We start from the raw sequence: 22,393 nt of genomic DNA, 5'->3' as shown, positions 1-22,393 counted from the left end.
GGGCATGTGTTAGAAACTGGAAGGAGCGAGTGGCTATGGTGAAAAGAAAACTGGGCATGTGGGAGCGACGCTCCCTCTCCATTGCAGGTAAGAACCTGGTCATCAGGTGTGAGGCACTCTCAGTGTTGTTGTTCATGGTGCAGCTCTGGCCCATTCCTCACTCCTGCGCGGTGGCGATCACCCGAGCCATCTTTCACTTTATCTGGAGGTCGAAAATGGATCGTGTTCGCAGGGACACGATGGACAAACCTCTAGATAAAGGGGGCAAAAACGTGCCCAACATCGCCCTGATCCTGATGGCCAATTTTGTGTGTGGCTGCATCAAGCTGTGCGTAGACCCTTGGCACGCAAACACCAAGTGTCACTACGCGCTGAGGTTCTACCTGTCCCTGGCATTGCGAAGGATGGGTCTGGCCACGCTGCTGCGAAACGCTCCAAATAGTTGGACTGTGCCGTACCACCTGTCCCTCATGGAAAACTTTATGCAGAGAAACACCTTTGACCACAGGTCCATCAGGCAGTGGTCAGCACGTAACATCCTAGAGGCCCTGAGGGAAAAGGAGATGTTGGATCCTGTCGGATGGTTCCCCGAGCAGACTGTCAAAGTCATATGGCAGAATGCCTCATTGCCAGAACTTTGCAACAAGCACCAAGACGTAGCTTGGCTGGTGGTGAGAAAGGCCCTCCCTCTCAGATCCTTCCTACATGCCAGGAGTCTCACCCACTCTGCACGTTGCCCTCAAGGTGGCTGTGGTGGGGAAGAGACCGTTGTTCACCTCCTTGTGGAATGTGCCTTTGCAAAGAAGGTCTGGAGAGAGACGCAGTGGTTTTTGCCGAGGTTCATCCCGAGCAGTTCTGTGACATAGGACCCTGTGCTCTACGGGCTGTTCCCAGGGACACACACCAAGAGAAACATCAACTGCAGCTGGAGGATCATCAACTAGGTGAAAGACGCTCTTTGGTCTGCTCGAAATTTGTTGGTCGTCCAGTACAAAGAGTTGTCCTCGACTGAGTGTTGCAGACTGGCACATTCCAAGGTCCAGGACTACGTGCTGAGGGACGCACTAAAGCTTGGGGCAGCCGCCACAAAGGCGCAATGGGGAAAGGTCACTGTCTGAGACCTTTCTGCCATAGTGCACCGAGGGGCTGGGAATTGTGTAGATCCCAAGGGTGTATGACTCACAATGAATGTATGTAGTGAATATTAAATATATTATAATTGTATTGAAACAACTCAGAGTGCAACATGATTTATGTCGATAACTCCAATACCATTGCACTGTCTGTAATGACCATAGTCCTCTCCCTCCCAGAACCATGATAGGGTCCCCCTTGTCCTCACTTATCATCCTCCGCCATTTCCGCCAACTCCAGCATGATGCCACTACCAAACACATCTTCCCTTCACCCCCCCACCCCAGTGGCTTTCCACAGGGATCATTCCCTCTGGGACACCCTGGTCCACTCCTCCATCACCCCCTACACCTCAACCCCCTCCCACGGCACCTTCCCATGCAACCGCAGAAGGTGCAACACCTGCCCCTTTACTTCCCCCCTCCTCACTGTCCAAGGGCTCAAACACTCCTTTCAAGTGAAGCAGCGCTTCACTTGCACTTCCCTCAATTTAGTCTACTCGCTGCTCCCAACGCGGTCTCCTGTACATTGGAGAGACCAAATGCAGACTGGGTGACCGCTTTGCAGAACACCTTCGGTCTGTCTGCAAGCATGACCCAGACCTCCCTGTCGCTTGCCATTTCAACACACCACCCTGCTCTCATGCCCACATGTCTGTCCTTGGCCTGCTGCAATGTTCCAGTGAAGCTCAACGCAAACTGGAGGAACAGCACCTCATCTTCCGACTAGGCACTTTGCAGCCTTCCGGACTTAATATTGAGTTCAACAATTTCAGATCATGATCTCTCTCCTTCATCCCCACCCCCTTTCCGATCCCCCTTTTTCCAATAATTTATCATTTTTTTACACTATATTTTTTCTTTTCCCTCCTATTTTTAAATTTATTTCGATCTATTGTTTCATCTCCACCTTTTAGCCCATTTAGATCCCTTCCCCCCCACCCCACCCACACTAGGGCCATCTGCCACTAGCTTGCTTCCCTTAATGTCCCCATTAGCACATCTTTTAGATAATATCACCACTATCAACACCCCTTTGTCCTTTTGTCTATGACATCTTTGCCAGTCTCTTCTTGGCCTCCACCTATCACTGGCCCTCTATCAAGCTCTCCTGTCCCAGTCCCTTCTACCAGCATATATTTCATCTCATTTCTCTATGTCTCAGTTCTGATGAAGGGTCATACGGACTCGAAACGTCAACTGTATCCCTCTCCGCAGATGTTGTCAGAACCTGCTGAGTTTTTCCAGGTATTTTTGTTTTTGTTACAAAGCAAAAGGATGTGATGGCATTGCAGGATAGGTACTTAGGTAATGGTATCCAGAGTGTAACAGGAAGGACAGAGTGTATAAACATAAAAAAAAACAGCAACCAATAGGGTCAAATGGGGTAAAAATGCAAAATTAATGGCCCTTTACTTAAATGCATGTAGTTTTCCGAACAAAATAAAGGAATTAACAATACAAATAGAGGTTAATGGGTATGATCTTATAGTCATTTCAGAGTCATGGTCACAAGGAGATCTAAGCTGGGAACTAAATATTCTGGGGTACGTGACTTTTTGAAACAACAGGCAGGAAGGAAAGGGTGGTGGGGTAACTTTTTTAGTATGAGATGGAATAAGTACGATAGCAAGAAATGATTTGGGTCGAAAGATGTAGAATCCATATGGGTGGAGGTAAGAAATAACAAGAGGAAGAAGACACTATAGGTCCCCTAACAGTAGCTATACTTTAGGACAGAGAATAAATCAGGAAACAATGAGGGCATGTAAAAAAGGAAGTACATTAATCACGGGTGACTTTAATCTTCATGTAGATTGGGAAAATCAGATTGGCAGAGGTCGCCACGAGCAAGAATTAATAGAATGTATTCGAGACGGTTTCCTAGAACAATATGTTGTGGATCCAACCAGGGATCAGGCTATTTTGGATCTGGTAATGTGTCATGAGGCAGGTTTAATAAATGGTCTCAGAGAAAAAGATCCCCTAAGAAACAGTGACCATAACATGGTAGAATTTAGCATTCAGTTTGAGAGTGAGAAACTTGGGTTTGAAACAACTGTGCTAAACTTAAATAAGGGTAATTACAAAGGAATGGGGACAGAGGTGGCTGGAGTGGACTGCAAAAGTAGTTTAGCAGAAAAGATGGTTGATGAACAATGACAGACGTTTAAAAAATAGTCCATGACTCACAACAAAGATATATCCCAGTGAGGAAGAAGGATTCTTGGAAGGGGATAAACCAACCATGGTTAACCAAGGAAGTTAAGGACAGTATCAAATTGAAAGAAAAAAGATTAGTGGTAAGTCAGAGGACTGAAAAAGTTTTAAAAACCAACAAAAGATGACCAAAAAAATAATGAAGAAGGAGAAAAATAAACTTTGAGGGTAAACTAGCAAGTAATATAAAAACAGACAGTGAGAGCTTATTTAAATATATAAAAAGGAAGAGAGAGGCCAAAGTGAACATAGGCCCCTTAGAAAATGAGCTGGGGAAATAAGAATGGGGAACCAGGAAATGGCAGAGGAGTTGAATAAATACCTTGCATCAATCTTCATGGTAGAAGACATTAATAGCATTCCAAAAATACTAAATAATCGAGGGGCAAAAGAGAGGGAGGGAATAAATAAAATACGAGAGAAAAATACTAGGGAAACTAATGGGGCTAAAGACTGATAAGGCTCCTGGATCTGATGGGTTGCATCCTAGGATATTAAAGGAAGTAGCGACAGAGATAGTGGATGCACTGGTAATAATGTTCCAAGAATCCTTAGATTCAGGAAAAGTCCTAGAGGATTGGAAAACTGCCAATGTAACACCCTTACTCAAAATGGGAGGGAGACAAAAAACAGGTAACTCTTGGTCAGTTAGCTTAACATCCGTCATTGGGAAAATGTTGGGAATCTATTATAAAGGATTTAATAGCAGAGCCTTTAAAAATACATAATATAATCAAGCAGAGTCAGCATGGCTTTATGAAAGGGAAATCATGCCAGACAAATTTATAAGAATTCTTTGAGGAGGTAACAAGCAGGATAGATAAAAGGGAACCAGTAGATGTGATATATTTGGATTTCCAAAAGGCGTTCGATAAGGTGCTACACATAAGAGAGACTACTTAATAAGATAAGAGCCCACGGTGTTGGGGGTAGTATATTAGCATAGATAGAGGATTGGCAAACTAATAGAAGACAGAGATTTGGGATAAGGGGGCCATTTCGGGATGGCAACCTGTAACTAGTGGAGTGCCACAGGGATCAGTGCTGGGGTCTCAATTATATACAATATATATTAATGATGAGGAATGTACTGTCGCCAAGTTTGCGGATGACTCAAAAATAGGCGGGAAGGCAAGTGGTGTGAATGCCACAAATGGTCTACAAGGGGATATAGACAGGTTAAGTGAGTGGGCAAAAACATGGCAGAAGGAATATAATGTGAGATTATGCACTTTTGCATTAAGAATAGAGGAGCTGAATATTATTTAAATGGAGAAAGACTGCAGAAAGCTGCAGCACAGAAAGATTTGGGAGTCCTCAAGCATGAATCACAAAAAGCTAGCAAACAAGTTCAGCAGGTGATAGGGAAGGCAAATGGAATGTTGGCCTTCATTTCAAAGGAAATGGAGTATAAAATAGGGAAGCCTTGCTAAAACTATACAAGTGCATGAGTTAGACCACACCTAGAATACTGTGAACAGTTTTGGTACTCTTATCTAAGGGAAAATATATTGTCATTGGAGGCAGTCCAGAGAAGGTTGATCTTGGGTAAGGAGGGATTTTCTTATGAAGAGAGGTTGAGTAGGTTGGGCCTGTACTTTAGAAGAATGAGAATCGACCTAATTGAAACATATAACATTCTTAGGGGGCTTGACAGGGTCGATGCTGAAAGGTTGTTTCCTTTGTGGGAGAATCTAGGACCAGAGGGCATAATCTCAGAGTAAGCGGTCACACATTTAAAACAGAAATGAGGAGGAATTCCTTCTTTCCGAGGATAGTGACTCTGAAATTCTTAGTGCAGAGGGCTATAGCGGCTGGGTTCAAGGCTGAGATCGACAGACTTTTAATCAATAAGGGAATCAAGAGTTCTGGGGAGAAGGCAGAGAAGTGGAATTGAGGATTATCGGATCAGCCATGATCTCATTGAATGGCGATGGGCCCCATCCCCCCTCCTTCACTCCCCCATGCCCCCCTCCTTCAACCCCCATTCCCTTCCTTCACCCCCATTCCCCTCATTCACCCCAAACCCCCTTCCCCCATCCCCAATTTACCCCCATCCCCATCCTTCACCCCAAATGCCCGCTTCACCCATCTCCCCACCCCCATCTCAGACACCCATCAATATGGTTAAATGGATAACATGGGACTACATTCTACATTGGTTTTCTGTGACTGGTGAGAGACTGTTTTCTCCAGACTGTGGAGTAAAAGTATAAAAGTTTGACTCTCCCGGTTTTGAATCCATCTCCTTTACTGGTGCTGAAGGGCCTGTCCTCCATTTAGCCTCTGCCCCAGTTAAGATTGTAGATCTAAGGTGCTCCGCTCCATGGCCCGGTCCTCAGATCATTTCTCTCCCTCTTGAAGCTGTCTGCTTGCCATTCCTTTACTACTAGTTTTCTGTTTTGTCTGGTGGTGAGTGGCATTTCTTTCTGACTCGAGGTAAAATGGGACAGATTGTAAGAGACCCTCTGTGAATCTGACATCAGGTCATCAGATGGTTTTACACAGGGGCAGCGTGTGGATGAGAAATAGGTGGGGACTGAGGATAGACCCTTGGTCGGACTCCAGAGCGATGAGGGTGGGAAGATTAACCATTGCAGGAGATTCTCTGGCTACAACTGAAGAGGCAAAAGTGGGCCAAGCGATAACAATCTTATTGACTGGACACATCCCCTGGAAGAAAGCAGATGGGCCAAATGGTCTGTTTCTGTGTTTTTAAAACTGGAATAAAAAAATAATTCTGGAAATACTCAGCAGGTCAGGCAGCATTTGTGGAGAGAAAGAAAGTTAATATTTCAGCTCGAGATGACCTTTCACTAGAAACCAGTTTGGATTTTGGGTGGCTCTTCCTTTTGTCAGAGGGCACTGCTCCTCCACTCACCCCCTGCCCACCATGGCATGCCACCCAACACAACCCCTGCCATTTACACCAGCACTGGCCCACCTCCACCGCTCCCGCCCCCCACCCCCCCCACCCCCCAATGGTCTAATTGTGCCTTATTTTATTCCAGGGTGATGAACTCAGTGGAAATAAATCTTCAAATCACACTCCTCAAGTCACAGTATTGCTGTCCGAGCACAGGCTTACTCCAAAATTCACTCCGAGTCAGACTCACTCGCTGAGTAACAGAGTCACTCCCCAAGCGCTGGCTCAATCTCCCCTCTCACTCTCTTCTCTGTTCCTTTCTCCCATGCCCCTTTCTCCCATGCCCCTTTCTCCCATGCTGCTCTGTCTCCACAGTCCCTCCCTCCAGTGTCCCTCTCTGTTGTGTCCCCTCTTTCCCCGTGCCTCTCTCCCCCTGCTGTGCCTCTCTCCTTCCGCTGTGCCTCTCTCCTTCCGCTGTGCCTCTCTCCCTCCGCTGCGCCTCTCTCCCTCCGCTGCGCCTCTCTCCCTCCGCTGCGCCTCTCTCCCTCCGCTGCGCCTCTCTCCCTCCGCTGCGCCTCTCTCCCTCCGCTGCACCTCTCTCCCTCTCATGTGTCTCTCTTTTTCTCTCCTGTGCCCCTCTCTTCTGTGCATGTGCTGATCCCAGCACTGCACATCATGACTGTCTTGGATGCTATGGGTCTTCCTCTTCTGATCTGCTGTCAAACACATCCGGGGTTACACATCCCACACTGATGTTGTCAGTTTGAAAGTCTCCGAGGATGAAGAATGCTATTCCCACACTAGAAATCTCTGTCAAACATTTACCGGGGAACTGAGACAGCAGCTGCAATAAGTGAGGTTTTATTCAGATGGGACAATGACAAGTTTAAATCCCCACCTGATCTGCTGCTCAAAGTCGCCTCCGTTTCACCGGTCAGTTTCCCAAACTTCAGGAAACTCATGTTGCTCCAGAAATATTTGGATTGGCTGTGAGAGACGTCAATCAGAGAGCCCCACCCACTCTGCCCATTCCCTCCCCTTCCTGTTCCACAGCTGCTTCACTTCCTGTAGGGACTCAAAACCAACTCAGGAGATGGTGAGTGAAGGAACACAATTTATAATTATTACATCACATAATATCCACACTAATCTTCAGGCAGCCTGACTATCCTGTGGGGAATCAGCTGTGGAAATGCCCCTTATGCTGTGTGAGAACATCCAGCTGAGAGAGCTGTTTACTCGGTGCTTTGTGCTGAACTGTTTGCCTGGAGCTGTGTGTTGAATATTAAGTGTGTTTATTGAAAGCATTTCCCTTTTGATTTATAGGCTGAGTTTTGTTGATGGCTCATTACTGAATATGAGAAGTTGAGGTGTAATTATCTGGGAGGTGCAGAGTGTCTGAGGATTCTTACTGATTTCCTATTGTTGAGTTCTGTGTGTGTTGGGAGCTGGTTATTATCCTGTGGTCTGTGAATGGTCAATTCTGTCTGTGTGTTGGGATCTGGATGTTTCCTGTCTTTTCAAATCTCTCCAACACCTCCCAACCCCTATCTCTGTAACCCCCTCAGAAAAGAAAAACAGACTTACATTTATATAGAGCCTTTCACAACCACCAGATGTCCCAAAGCTCTTTACAGCCAATGAAGTAATTTTGAAATGCTGTAATGTAGGAAACGTGGCAGCCAATGTGTGCACAGCAAGCTCCCACAAACAGCAATGTGATAATGACCAGAAAATCTGTTTTTAGTGGTGTTGATTGAGGGATTAATGTTGGTAATGGCCACCACGGATAACTGCCCTGTCCTTCAAAATAGTGCCATGGGATCTTTTACAGAGAGCAAAAGGGGCCTTATTTGAGATCTCATCTGAAAGATGGCACCTCTGATAGTGCTGCACTGCCACACTCCTTTAGTGCTGCACTATTCTATGATTCTGCATTATTGTATGAAGGGTTCTCTGTTACCATCCCTGGCTCTAACTGTCATTTCCCCTTGTTGGTCAAGAATAGGGACACTGTGCATAGGAAGAGGTGCAAACTGCACTCTCAGGAGAGAACAGTGACATCCTGCCTCAGCTCATCTGCTGCCAAAATCCTCATCCATATCTCTGTAGGCTCCAGACTCAACTATTCCAATGCTCTCCTGTCTGCTCTCACATCTTGCACTGTAAACTTGAACTCCTCCAAAACTCCGCTGCCCATGTCCTAACTGACACCAAGACCCATTCCCCAATCACTCCTGTGCTCACTGATCTTCACTGGCTCCTTGTCAAGCAACACCTCGATTTTAAAATCCTCATCCTTGTTTTCAAATCCCTCCATGGCCTTGTCCCACCCAACCTTTGTAAACTCCAGAGCAATTTGATTGCCATTTCTGGAGACATATTTATTAAAATATCTTTTCATGCTCATTGAGAATTGATAGCCCATTGTACACTCTGCCCAGCTGTCCTTTCCATTGCCCTCATAGTACCTGGGAAGATGGGGGCTGCACAGAGGAAAGAAAGTTGCCACATTGTCTGCTCCTGATCACTATCCAGAAAACAGAGCCAAATGAGGAAAAGAAAGGACTTGCACCTGATCCGCACATAGGGAAATAGCAGACTGGCACTCCCGTGTGGAACAGTCTCTAACTGAGGAGTCACCCCCTTCAGCAAAGGAGGAGAGAGAGTTGGAAGAAATCATGTTTCCTTTTCCTGTTTTACAGAAGGATTGCACCATACTACACCAGAGAATACAGAGAGGATAGACACCGCAGATAGATCCTGACCATCATCCAAGGAACAACTGCACAACTGTGGGAAGACATCCTGTCCCTTCACAGCATTGCTCAACACAGAGAAGGTTGGACAGTGAAACCATCATCTAGAAATCGGTCGGGTCAGGGGAGCTTTGACACATCATCAGATCTGAAACTGGTCAGTGGTGTGGAACCTTCCATCAGAACCAACCTTTCCGAAGGTTCGGCTGTGGGTGATCAGTCAGGGTGAGGCTGGGAAGAAGTGTGTGTGGCTCCAAGTGTGGTGAGAGCTTCAATCATTCATCGAGCTTCGTGAACCACTGACTCATCCCTACAGGTGAGAGGCTGCTCAAGTGTGAGGTGGGTGAGGAGGACTCCACCGGGTTATAAGATTTTGTAAACTACAAGGTGCATCTGTTGTACAACTGTTAATACAAGGACAGTGACATGGAAGAGAAACCGTTCGAGTGTGAGGTGTGCAACAAATCGTTCTTGCGCTCATCTCACTTCCGCAGACACCAACGCATTCACACAGGGGAGAAACCATTCACGTGTGAAGTGTGTGACAAATCATTCTCGGAGTCATCACATCTCCGCACACATCAACGCATTCACACAGGGGAGAAGCCATTTGCGTGCGAGGTATGTGACAAATCATTTGCGCAGTTAACAAGCCTCCTGATCCATCAGACAATCCACACAGGGGAGAAACCCTTCAAGTGTGAGGTTTGTGGTAAAGCTTTTGTAACATCTACAAGGTTCCTGGTACACCAGAGCATTCACACAGGGGAGAAACCCTTCAGGTGTGAGATTTGTGAGATGGCTTTCACCCAGGCCTCCAATCTCCTGATGCACCAGCGGATTCACACAGGGGAGAAACCATTCACATGCGAAGTGTGTAACAAATCATTCTCGCAGTCATCAACCCTCCGCACACACCAACGCCTTCACACTGGAGAGAAACCGTTCAAGTGTGAGGTGTGTAATAAGGGCTTTGCACAATTACCAGGGCTGGTGAGTCACCGGCGCATTCACAGGGGAGAAGAAAACATTAATGTGTGAGGTGTGTAATAAGGACTTCGAACAATAATGGGGTCTGATGGATCACCATCGCATTCACACAGCGGGGAAGCCCAGTAAGATGCATGACTGAGTCTTCACACAGTTAGCAATGCTCATGAAACACTGACTCGTCCACATGGAGGAAAAGATATTTCAGTGTGAGGGATGTGACAGAGCCTTGACAAGGACAACATCCTGATACACCAGACAATTCACACAGGGGAGAAACTATTCAGTTTTCAGGTGTGCGACTGAGGTGTCACACTTGTGACACCCATGAAACACTGATGCATTCACACTGGGGAGAAACCATTCATATACGAAGTATGTGACAAAGCTTTCACAAACTCATCAAACCTCCTGATCTATCAGAGGAGCCACACAGGGGAGTGACCATTCATGTATGAGATTTGTAATGAAGTTCACCTGAACACTTCGACCCTCTTGGATCACCCCCAGAATCACACAGGGGAGAAACCCTGAGGGGTTTGTGACAAGGCTTTCACTCACTCCTCTGACCTCCTGAAGCAGCAGCGGATCCACACTGGTGAAACCATTCAGGTGTAAGGTGAGTGACAAAGCTTTCACATAGTCACCATATCCTCTGATCCATCAACACACTCACACAGGGGAGATACCCTTTCAACCTGAGTTCTGTAATGAAGCCTTCACACAGTTGTTGGACCCCCTGGAACATGAGCAAACCAACGCGGGAGACAAACCCTTCCAGTGTGACATGTGACAGGATTGTTTCACCTACTCCTCTCTCACCACACACCAACGTCTCCACACAGACTTGGAGCCGGGTCACCTGCTTCCGTTACACTGAGAGTTGTCTGTGTTGTTTACCCTCCAGTGCTCACAAAGGGGAGCTGTCGTTTCAAATCACTGTCCGTCTCAGCAGTATCTGTCTTGAACCTCTCCTACTGTCAGTCTAATCGTTTAAGGAAGGCCAATTTAACCTTTGACCAGATCACCAAACATCACCAAAAGAAGACATCAATATGTATAGAAGCTCCTGGTTATCCACAGCTGCCACTGTGTCTCTGAGAGGATTTCCACAGCCACAGGAAGTAGGCAATTCAGGAGGATGTGTGTCAAGATACACCTTGTTATATACAAGTTGATGATCTCTCCACCAGGCATCTGTTCCCATTTCCTCATCCACAGAGTAAAGGTAATTTTGGGAACAAGGGTGTAGAAAGTGGATATAAGGGAGTGGTTAAACCAGCTTGACAGTTAGAGAAGCATTGTGTGAATGGACGGTCAAAGGACAGAGAGTTGGGAATTAGAAAGCGCTGTTCAACTCACCTGGGGAAGAGTGTCTACCAGGAATGGAAACTGATTGGGCCATGGACCCCTATGACCACTGGATCTCTGTAACCATTGGTGGGTTACTATGATCGAATTGAGCTCCAACCTGTGTCACTAAAATTCATTGTCATTTCTGATCATTGGAATTGGGACCCAGACTAAAGCACAGGGCTTTTAAGAAACCTCTGTCTTTAGTACTCTGAGAGAGTTTCCCCTGATGTGAGTGTGTGTGCATTAGTAAAGTGAACCAGCTCTCAGGAGTGGGTATGGGATAGAATCGGAACCTGCTTTAGTTGGTGATGTGAATTATAGACAAATCCTCTTCAGGTGACGGGTGTTTGACTAATACCATGGTTAATGTTTGTAGTCTCCTCTCTGGGAGGACTACTATCCTGAGTATGTTGAGGGAGTGGGGATGAGTCTCTGCAGACCTGAGTTCCCTCAGCCCATCATACCTCGATGTCATAACCACGTGATATGTTCACCTTACACTCTTCCAAAGTTTATTTCATGTTCTGGGAAAGATCTTGAGTCATTTTCAAATGTTTTGTTATTTTGGCTGATTCAAAGTTTGGTGTAAGCTGAATATTGTGTTGTTTTTCTGTTGTTCTATCCATCTTCTGTATAGGTTTATAACTCATAATAAAATCAGTATTTTTGCTCAACTTAATCTACCTGATTTATCACTGAAACATTCAGGAGCCTACAGTAAGAGTCCTGTACACAATATATTGGTCAATGTCACTGTGGGCTGGTTTACTTTCTCCATCAATGGGTTTATAATTTCCAGTTCACAGGAAGCAGAACATTTCACTAGGAAAGGAAAATTTACATTTATATACCAGCCTTCACAAACATAGGGCATGTGAATCAATTTACAGCCATTGAAGTGCTTTTCGAAGTGTGACACTGTTGTAATGTAGGAAACGTGGCAGCCAATTTGTGCACAGTGTGACGATCATGTTTGGGACCGTTAACGTTTAAAGAGAAACGTGATTAACCAACAGAATTAAACCAAAATGCTGTTGTATATAAAATAAATAAACAATGTAAGCACTGTTAACTTAACACTATAGTTATGATTACTTATGCAATAACTCAGTTCTACTTCTTACTTTCCCCCAAGAGTTCCCTTGTATGTTACAAGAATTCACCAAGGCTCCTAAGACAGCACCTTCCAAACCCACGACCACTACCATCTAGAAGGACAAGGGCAGCAGATAGATGGGAACACCACCACCAGGAAGTTCCCCTCCAAGTCACTCACCATCCTGACTTGAAATATATCGCCATTCCTTCACTGTCGCTGGGACAAAATCCTGGAACTCCCTAACAGCACTGTGGGTGTACCTACAGCACTGTGGGTGTACCTACACCACATGGACTGCAGCGGTTCAAGAAGGCAGCTCACCACCACCTTCTCAAGGGCAACTAGGGATGGACAATAAATGCTGGCCCAGCCAGCGAAGCCCACATCCCGTGAATGAAAAAAATTTAAAGGTTCAATCACTTCTTTAGTGATCAAGCAAAAGGTGTGCCACCTTTAATTCTCTTTAATTCTCCTCAGTGTTTTAGCTATTCTCAATCCATAGTTTTTTAGCTAAGCAACCCTCCAACTTCTCTATGGATGCCTCAGCTTCTTGTTTGGATGCAAGGAGAAACCCAGCTGCCTTTGCATAGCTTCCAAACTAACTCTGCTGACTGATTTCTGCCACAAGATTTAGCGAGGACCACTGTAGATTTTTCCACTAGCTTCAAACTAGGTAAATCTTCCAGTTGATTTTCCCCTCACAAGATCCTAACTGTGCTTCACTTTCCATTCCATGCAGTGAACGATGAAGTTAATATATTCTCTGTTTAAGTGCAGGCCTGATGAACAATCATCAGGCTCTCTCAATCCAGTGAGATGCAGTCTACGCGAAAGCAAAACTGCAATTGCCTTTTGTGAACAAGCGCCCAGCTAAATTAAACAAAAGAAACTTCTACCCAACTGTTTGATTCTGCAGCCCATATGAATAATTAATATTACTAGTGGATATGATTATCCTCTCTGAAGGTTCCCTGGGTCCATGAATGAACCCCGCCCCCCATGTTCATTTGGAAACTGCATACATAATTTAAATCCTTTATTGAAGTCAGGACAGATCTTTTGGCTCCATTACAAACTTAAAGATGACCCCCTATTGTTTATTGCTTTCACACCTCTACCCCTGACCTTGTAAGATAAACATAGGTTAGCTTTTGACTGTAATAAACTCCAAGCTTGTCTGTATTGCATTTACATCAGAGTTTTTACCAGTTTTTCAAAGTATTTCTATGCCATTTATATACAGTTAAAACTTTAATTCCTAAAACTAAAAGTTACACTCTAAAACATATGAATTATAAACTAGATTTTCACAACAACAGCAAGCTCCCACAAACAGCAATATGATATTGACTGAATAATCTGTTTTTGTGATGTTGATGACCAGGACATCAGGGATAACTCCCCTGCTCTTCTGTGATGTAGTGTCATGGAATCTTTTACAGTGACCTGAAAGGGCAGACTGGTTTAACTCATCTGAAAGATGGTACCCCTGACAGTGCAACACACTCTCAGAACTGCACTGAAGTGTCAGCCTTAGTGTTCCACCTTGTCCCCTTTCATATCCATCCCTCCTACTCAATATTGTACTCTCCTCTTATTTGTCCTTTTCACAAGAACACGAGAAATAGGATCAGGAGTTGACCATATGGCCTGTTGAGACTACTCCACACTTTAATATGATCGTGGCTGATCTTGGGCTTCAACTCCACTTTCCTGCCCACTCCCCACATCCCTAAATTCCTTGTCTCCTTCCAGCTCCCTGTCATTATCATCTTCCTTCTTCTCATTGTCTCCTTTGTCTTCCTCATCATTATCTCCCTCCTCCTGCTTCTCATAGAATCATTGAATCATAACAACACAGGAAACATCAAGTCCGTGCTGGTCCCCTGAAGGAACAATTCACCTAGTGCCAATCTCCTACCTTTTCCCTGTAACCCTGCACATTTTCCCATTTCAGATAGTTATCCAATTCCCTCATGAATTCCTCGATTGAACCTGTCCCCACCACACCCTCAGGCAGTGTATTACAAATGTGAACCACTCGCTGCATGAAAAAGTTTTCCCTCATAGAGCCATAGAATAGTTACGGTGCAGAAAGAGGCCAAACGGCCCATCTCTTCTGCACTGGCCAAAAAAGAGAAAAAAAGAAACTAGACACCTATTTTAATCCCACTTTCCAGCACCTTTTCCATAGCCTTGCAAGTTACAGCACTTCAGATGCAGACCCAGGGACCTTTTAAATGAGCATTTCAGCCTCAAACACCAATTCGGGCAGTGAATTCCAGATGCCTATTACCCTCTGAGTGAAAAAGATTTTCCTCATGTCCCCTCTAATCCTTCTACCAATCACCTTAAATCTATGCCCCATGGTAATTGACCCCTCAGCTCAGGGAAACAGGTCTTTCCTGTCTACTCTCTCTAGGCCCCTTATTTTTTTGGACACCTCAATTAGGACATCCTTCAGCCTTCTCTGTTCTCATAGCTGTAATTTTCAAACCCTGGTAACATTCTTGTAAATCTCCTCTGTGCTCTCTCCAGAGCAATTATGTCCTTCCTGTAATGTGACCACAACTGTACACAAAATTCCAGCTGTGGCCTAACCAGCGTTTTATACAGTTCCAGCATAACATCTCCGCTTTTGTATTCAATATCTCGTCCTATAAAGGAAAATATTGCATTTGCTTTCTTTACATCTATCCACCTGTCCTGCCGCCTTCAATGACCTGGGAACATGCTCTCCAAAGTCTCTTACTTCCTCAACTCCTCTCAATATCCTCCTGTTTATTTAGTATGCCCTTGCTTTGTTTGCCCTCCCCAAATGCATTACTTCACATTTTTTCACTTGCCACTTTTCTGCCCACTCAATAAAACCATTGATATCTTTCTGGAGACAACAGCTATTCTCTTCACTATCAACTGCACGGCGAATTTTTGTGTCATCTGCAAATTTCCCGATCATGCCTCCCACATTTAAGTCCAAATCATTAATATATACAACAAACAGAAAGTGCCCCAAAACTGAGCCATGTGGAGCACCATTGGAAATTATTTCCCATTCACAAAAACATCTATTGACCATTATCCTTTGATGCCAGTCACTGAGCCAATTTTGGATCCAGCTTGCTACCTTCTTCTGTATCCCATGGGATCTTACTTTTCCGCCCAGTCTGCCATGTGAGACCTTGTCAAATGACTTACTAAAATCCATGTAGATAACATCCACTGCACTACCCCCATCAATCTTCCTTGTTACTTCCTCAAAAAAATTAAGTTAGTAAGACACAAAACCATGTTGACTATCCCTGATCAATTTGTGCCTTTCCAAGTGACAGTTTAACCTGTCTCCATTGCTTCTTTTGCCAATCACCTTAAATACGTACCCTCTGGTTCTCAATCCTGCCACCAATGGGAAAAGTTTTTCCCTATGTTCTCTGTCTAGACCCCTCTAGACCTATCAAATCCCCCCTCAATCTTCTATTTTCCAAGGGGAACAGTTCCAACTTCTCCAATCTTTTTGTGTAACTGAAGTTCCTCATCCCTGGAACCATTCTCATGAATCTTTTCTGCACTCTCTCTAATGCCTTCACATCCTTCCTAAAGTGTGGTGCCCAGAACTGGACACAATACTCCAGTTGAAGCTGAAGCAGTGTTTTATGCAGGTTTAACATAACTTCCTTGCTTTTGTGCTCTATGCTCCTATTGATAAAGCCTAGGATACCGTATGCTTTATTAACATTCTCTCAACCTGTCCTGCCACCTTCAATGATTTATGCACATAAACCCCCAGGTCCCTCTGCGCCTGCACCCCTTTTAATATTTTATTTTATATTATCTCTCTGCGTTCTTCCTACCAAAATAAATCACTTCATACTTCTCTGCATTAAATTTAATCTGCCACTTGTCCACCCATTTCACCAGCCTAAGTCCCTTTGAAATTCTACACTATTCTCCCTGCAGTTCACAATGCTTCCAAGTTTTGTATTGTCTGCAAATTTTGAAATTGTGTCCTGTATACCAAGGCCTCTGTCGTTAATATATATCAGGAAGAGCAGGGATCCTAACACTGAGCCCTTGGGACTTTCAGATAGAGTGACAATGGGAGCACTTGGCCCTTTCTCGGGTTTCAATCTTCATGGAGACTGATAACTTTTAAGGAGAAATTTTAAATTCCAGTTAATAGCTGGAAGGATAACATGTCAAGATTTTATGTCTCAAAAGTTTTATTGTGTCAAATTATCAAACAAAAACACTATTGACTAAACACTACGGGCAGGATTTTACGTCGTGTGGGTGGGCACACACCTGACCCGATCGGGCGTAAAATAGCGTGAGACTACGTCAGGCGAGCGTCCTGAAGTCATTGCGCACGTATGCGATATTTCAGTCGTCAGGCACACACGAGAGTCAGCAGCGAGCCTGCTGACAATTATGAGACCTATTAAGGCCATTAAATTTTCAATTAGCTGCCATTTTTCACTGCCCGTCCAACCTTGCGGTTGGCGGGTGGACGAATCGGCCAGGCGGCCTTTGGATTATTTAGGAAACCCCATCCACGGGCAGGATGAGGTTTCCAACATTAATTTTTTAAACATAAAAATATATTGACATAATTTTTATTATGCTTATGTTCATGTGAGAGAGTCCTATGTAGGAGCATTTTTTTCCGATTTTCAAAAGCTTCCATTTTGATTTTTAAATTCTTCTGCTCCCTGAAGCAGCTCCCTACCTTGAGAGAGCTTTCAGTACGCGCTCCCCCACGCATCTGCAGACTTTTGCGCTCACATTCCTCCTGCCCCCACCCCAGCAGTGCTGAGTTTCTCAGCGCGGCTTTCACCTTGGCTAGCTGTTAATTGGCCAGCCAGCGTGAAATCGCGGTCAGGGGCCAATCACGGGCAGCGGACCATTTCCCAGCCACTCCCGGACCCACCCTCCGCACCCACCCAACCACCCAAAAAGAGTCATCCGGACTTGAAACGTTGACTCTGTCTTTCTCTCCACAGATGCTGTTAGGCCTCCTGGTTTTTCCAGCATTTTCTGTTTTTGTTTCAGATTTCCAGCATCCACAGCATTTTGCTTTTATCTTTGCTTTGACCTAAAAATCCTGCCCTATATTCTTTTATGTACTCATCACACATCGCACTCTCCAGGGAGTTACTGTTCTTGTAACGAACGGTTCACAGTTGCTCCCAGCTTCCAAAGGGGTTGCTTCCTTTTTACTTTCTCAGCCAGGTAACTTCTAATCCCAGAACTACCTTTCACTATGAGGCTAACACTGTTCATTCCTTACCCTAGATCCAAGCTCAGCAAATCTTCTAGTCTCTTTTAACTCCTCACGGACATGCGTTCTGCGTTGTGATGTTTTCGAATCAGCATTTTCTCTGCTTAAGGTGCAGTGTGGATCTGTTGATGTCTTTGGCAATTGAAGGTTTGGGTGAAGGACTTGCCACAAACATTGCACCTGGAGCATTTTTCTCCTGTGTGGACCCTGTGGTGTCCCAGGAGGATCAAAGACACCGGGAAATCTTTATCACAAACCTCACACCTGCAGGATTACTCCCCTGTGTGGATCCTCTGATGGAGCAAGAGTTTGGATGACCATGAGAAAGATTTGTCACACAGTTCACACTTGAACGGTTTCTCCCCTGTGTGAATGTGTTGATGTGCACGGAGGGTCGATGAGGTCGACAATGATTTGTTGCATATCTTGCAGGTGAACCGCTTCTCTTCAGTGTGAATGCATTGATGTGCATGGAGGTTCGATGACTGTGCGAACGCTCGGTCACAAACCTCACACATGAATGTGTCTCCCCAGTGTGAATCCTCTGGTGTATCAGGAGGCTTGAAGAGGTCACAAATGCTTTATCACAAACCACACGCTTGAAGGGTTTCTCCCCTGTGTGGATCCTCTGATGGACCAGGAGGTTCCCTAACTGTGTGAAAGTATTGTCACACACTTCACACTTGCCCGGTTTTTCCCCGGTGTGAATGCGTTGGTGTTTGCGGAGGGACGATGACTGTGCGAATGATTTGTCACACACCTTGCATGTGAATGGTTTTTCCCCAGTGTGAATGTGTCGGTGTTCACAGAGGCACCATGATTTCGAGAAGGATTTGTCACACACCTCACATGTGAACAGCTTCTCACCTGTGTGAATGCGTTGGCGTTTGCGGCGGGACGATGAGTTTGAGAATGATTTGTCGCACACCTCACATGTGAATGGTTTCTCCCCTGTGTGAATGTGTTGGTGTATGTGGAGTTGTGGTGAATACGAGAATGATTTATTGCAAATATCACATGTGAATGGTTTCTCCCCTGTGTGAATGTGTTGGTGTACAAGGTGAGTCGATGACTGTGAGAATGATTTGCTACACACCTCGCATATGAATGGTTTCTCCCCGTGTAAATGCTCCAGTGAATCACCAGGCCTGATGACTGTGCAAAGCCCCTGTTACAAACCTCACACTTGAGAGGCTTCTCCCCAGTGTGGATGCATCGGTGATTCACGAGGGTTGATGACTTAGTGAAGGCTCGGTCACACATCTCACACTTGAATGGTTTCTCTTCCATGTGGTTGTCCTTGTGTGAACAGTTGGACAACAGGTGCACCTTGTGTGTTAGGTGATTGTATGAGTCCATGGAGTCCTCCTCACACACCTCACACTTCAACAGCCTCTCACCTGTAGGAATGAGTCAGTGGTTCATGAGGCTCGAAGAATGATTGAAGGTCTCACCACACTTGGAGCCACTCACAGTTCTTCCCAGCCTCACCCTGACCAATCGCCCACAGCCGAACCTTTGGACAGGTTGTTTCTGATGGAAGGCTCCACACCACTGACCAGTTTCAGATCTGATGATGTGTTAAAGCTCCCCTGACCCGACTGATTTCCAGCTGATGGTTTCACTGCCCAACCTTCTCTGTGTTGAGTAATGCTGTGAAGGGACTGGATGTCTTCCCACAGTTGTACAGTTGTTCCTTGGGTGATGGTCAGGATCTATCTGTGATGTCTATCCTCTCTGTATTCTCTGGTGTAGTACGGTGCAATCCTTCTGTAAAACAGGAAAAGGAAATGTGATTTCCTCCAACTCCCTCTCCCCCTTTGCTGAAGGGGCTGACTCCTCAGTTAGAGACTGTTCCACAGTGAGTGCCAATCTGCTATTCCCCTGTGTTGGGGATCAGACGCAAGTTCTCCCCACACCTCAGGAGGAGGCGAGGTTTGATCATCCACTCAGTATTTTTGTCTGAAGACACTTTAACATTGTGCCTTGCACTCGTGTGCTGGGCTCCAACATGGTTGAGAATGGAGGTGCTCATGGAGCCGTCTTCTGCTACTTGACTGGTTGTCCACAAATCTTGACAAGATTTGGTAGGACCACAGAGCTTTGCTCTGATCTGCTGGTTGTGGGGCTGTTTGATCTGTTTATTACCTGCTATGCCTGCTGTTGAGCCTACAAGTAGCCCTCTGTATTACTAGGAGAGAGAAAGAGAGGGAGAGAGAGAGGAGGAAGAGGAAAGAGGAAGCAGGTGTAAAACAGGAGGAGAGGATAAGGAGAGATAGATCATAAGGAATAAGAGCAGGATTGGGCCATTCAGCCCATCAAGTCTGCTCCCCCATTAAAGAAGATCATGGCTGATCTGAGTGTGGCCTTAGCTCCACTTTCCTGCCCGTCCCCCATAACCTTTGACTCGCTTGTAGGTCAAAAATCTGTCTAACTCAGCCTTGAATCTATTCAATGACCCAACCTCTACTGCTCTCCAGGGAAGAGAATTCCAATGACCCTCTGAGAGAAGAAATCCCTCCTCATCTCAGTCTTAAATGGGAGACCCCTTATTTTTAAACTGTGCCCCCTTGGTCTAGATTCCCCCAAGAAGGAGCAATAGAGAGCAGGAGAGAGAGATGAAGGAGAGAGGATGAGATTGAACGTGGAGAGATAAAAGGAAAGGAGCAGGAAGAGAAATAGAGAGGGGCAAGAGAGGAGAGTTAGGTAGAAGAGGGAGGAAAGAGGAGGGATAGGAGGAGGGGGAGATAATAGGAGGAGAGGAGAAGAGGAGAGTAAATGACTCCACAGAGTAAATAACTTCATTACATTTAATACAGCACTCAGAGAGCAGCAGCAGAGGTCACTGGAGTTTTATAGAATAGCTGCTTCCTCAAGGTGCTGGGGATAATTGATAAAACTCATATGACACTGAAGGTCACCCGAGGAGACTCACAGAGCTACCTGAACAGAAAGCAATCCCCATCCTTCATGTAGTGTGTAATGTCTGTCTGAGAATACTCCATGTGAACGTCACTCACACTGGATCATCCCACAATGCTTTCATTGTCAGGAACTCGGACATTACACCCATATTTGGGGAAGGGGAGTGACCTGATGGTCAGCTGATTAGGGACAAGGTCCAACCCCTCCTTCCAGGGCTGCCACCATTGCATACACCACACACTGAGGAGGAGGTGTTGTTTATTGATGCCGGTGTCTCTTTGGGAAACACTTTCCAAACATTCGTGTGCCCATCTCTCCTTTGACTCTCTCTACTGTATCCCTCCATTCCATGCCCCTGTCCCTCCAGGGCCCCTGTCTCTGCTGTCATCCTCTCCCTCCTATGGCCCTCCCTCCTGATTCCCTCTCTTTTTGCCCTCTCTCTCCTGTGCCTGTGCTGATCCCACCACTGTACATCATGGCTGTCTTGGATGCTGTGGGTCTTCCTCTTCTGATCTGCTGTCAAACACAACTGAGGCTACACATCCCACACTGATGTTGTCAGTTTGAAAGCCTCCGAGGATGAAGAATGCTATTCCCACACTAGAAATCTCTGTCAAACGTTTACCAGGGGAAACTGGGGCAGCAGATGCAATAAGTGAGGTTTTATTCAGATGGGACAATGACAAGTTTACCTTGAAGAAGTATTGCTCTGTTCTCCGACAGGATTTCCGCCTGTCTCCGCCCCCCCACCCCCGACCTTAAACCAGCTTATATTTCACCCCTCTCCTAACTTCACTCAGTTCTGCTGAAGGGTCATGAGGACTCGAAACATCAACTCTTTTCTTCTCCGCCGATGCTGCCAGACCTGCTGAGTCTTTCCAGGTAATTCTGTTTTTGTTTAAATCCTCACCTGATCTGCTGCTCAAAGTCGCCTCCGTTTCACCGGTCAGTTTCCCAAACTTCAGGAAACTCAGGTTACTCCAAAAATATTTGGATTGGCTGTGAGAGACGTCAATCAGAGAGCCCCACCCACTCTGCCCATTCCCTCCCCTTCCTGTTCCACAGCTGCTTCACTTCCTGTAGGGACTCAAAACCAACTCAGGAGACAGTGAGTGAATGAACACAATTTATAATAATTACATCACATAATATCCACACTAATCTTCAGGCAGCCTGACTATCCTGTGGGGAATCAGCTGTGGAAATGCCCCTTATGCTGTGTGAGAACATCCAGCTGAGAGAGCTGTTTACTCGGTGCTTTGTGCTGAACTGTTTGCCTGGAGCTGTGTGTTGGATATTGAGTGTGTTTATTGGAAGCATTTCCCTTCTGATTTACAGGCTGACTTTTGTTGATGGCTCATTACTGAATATGAGAAGGTGAGGTGTAATTATCTGGGAGGTGCAGAGTGTCTGAGGATTCTTACTGATTTCCTATTGTTGAGTTGTGTGTGTGTGTGTTGGGAGCTGATTATTATCCTGTGGACTGTGAATGGTCAGTTCTGTCTGTGTGTTGGGATCTGGATGTTTCCTGTCTTTTCAAATCCCTCCAAGACCTCCCACCCTCCCTATCTCTGTAACCTCCTCAGAAAAGGAAAATTTATATAGAACCTTTCACGACCATCAGATGTCCCAAAGCTCTTGACAACCAATGAAGTACCTTTGAAGTGTGGTTACTGTTGTAATGTAGGAAACGTGGCAGCCAATGTGTGCACAGCAAGCTCCCACAAACAGCAATATGATAATGACCAGATAATCTGCTTTTTAGTG

At 45.5% G+C, this 22,393-nt stretch overlaps 3 protein-coding genes across 3 annotated transcripts in view; 2 read left to right on the top strand and 1 right to left on the bottom strand.

Moving 5' to 3' along the window:
- The window catches only part of LOC144695199 (uncharacterized), a 425,892-nt gene that overhangs the window by 29,473 nt on the left and 374,026 nt on the right, over nt 1-22,393 (bottom strand). The window lies entirely within an intron of this gene.
- LOC144695466 (uncharacterized) overlaps nt 1-22,393 on the top strand; it is a 409,626-nt gene that overhangs the window by 63,933 nt on the left and 323,300 nt on the right.
- Nucleotides 8,930-12,007, top strand: LOC144695843 (uncharacterized). The gene is made up of 2 exons (XM_078566872.1): nt 8,930-10,275; nt 10,357-12,007. Exon 1 carries the CDS (start codon nt 9,405-9,407, stop codon nt 10,017-10,019), a length of 615 nt encoding a protein of 204 aa, XP_078422998.1. The 5' UTR covers nt 8,930-9,404; the 3' UTR covers nt 10,020-10,275; nt 10,357-12,007.

Source organism: Cetorhinus maximus, chromosome 21 (assembly GCF_964194155.1).
Source record: "Cetorhinus maximus chromosome 21, sCetMax3.hap1.1, whole genome shotgun sequence".
Lineage (NCBI taxonomy): Eukaryota > Metazoa > Chordata > Chondrichthyes > Lamniformes > Cetorhinidae > Cetorhinus > Cetorhinus maximus.
Note: the sequence above shows the minus strand (reverse complement) of the source record. Positions and strands in the feature narration are given on the sequence as shown.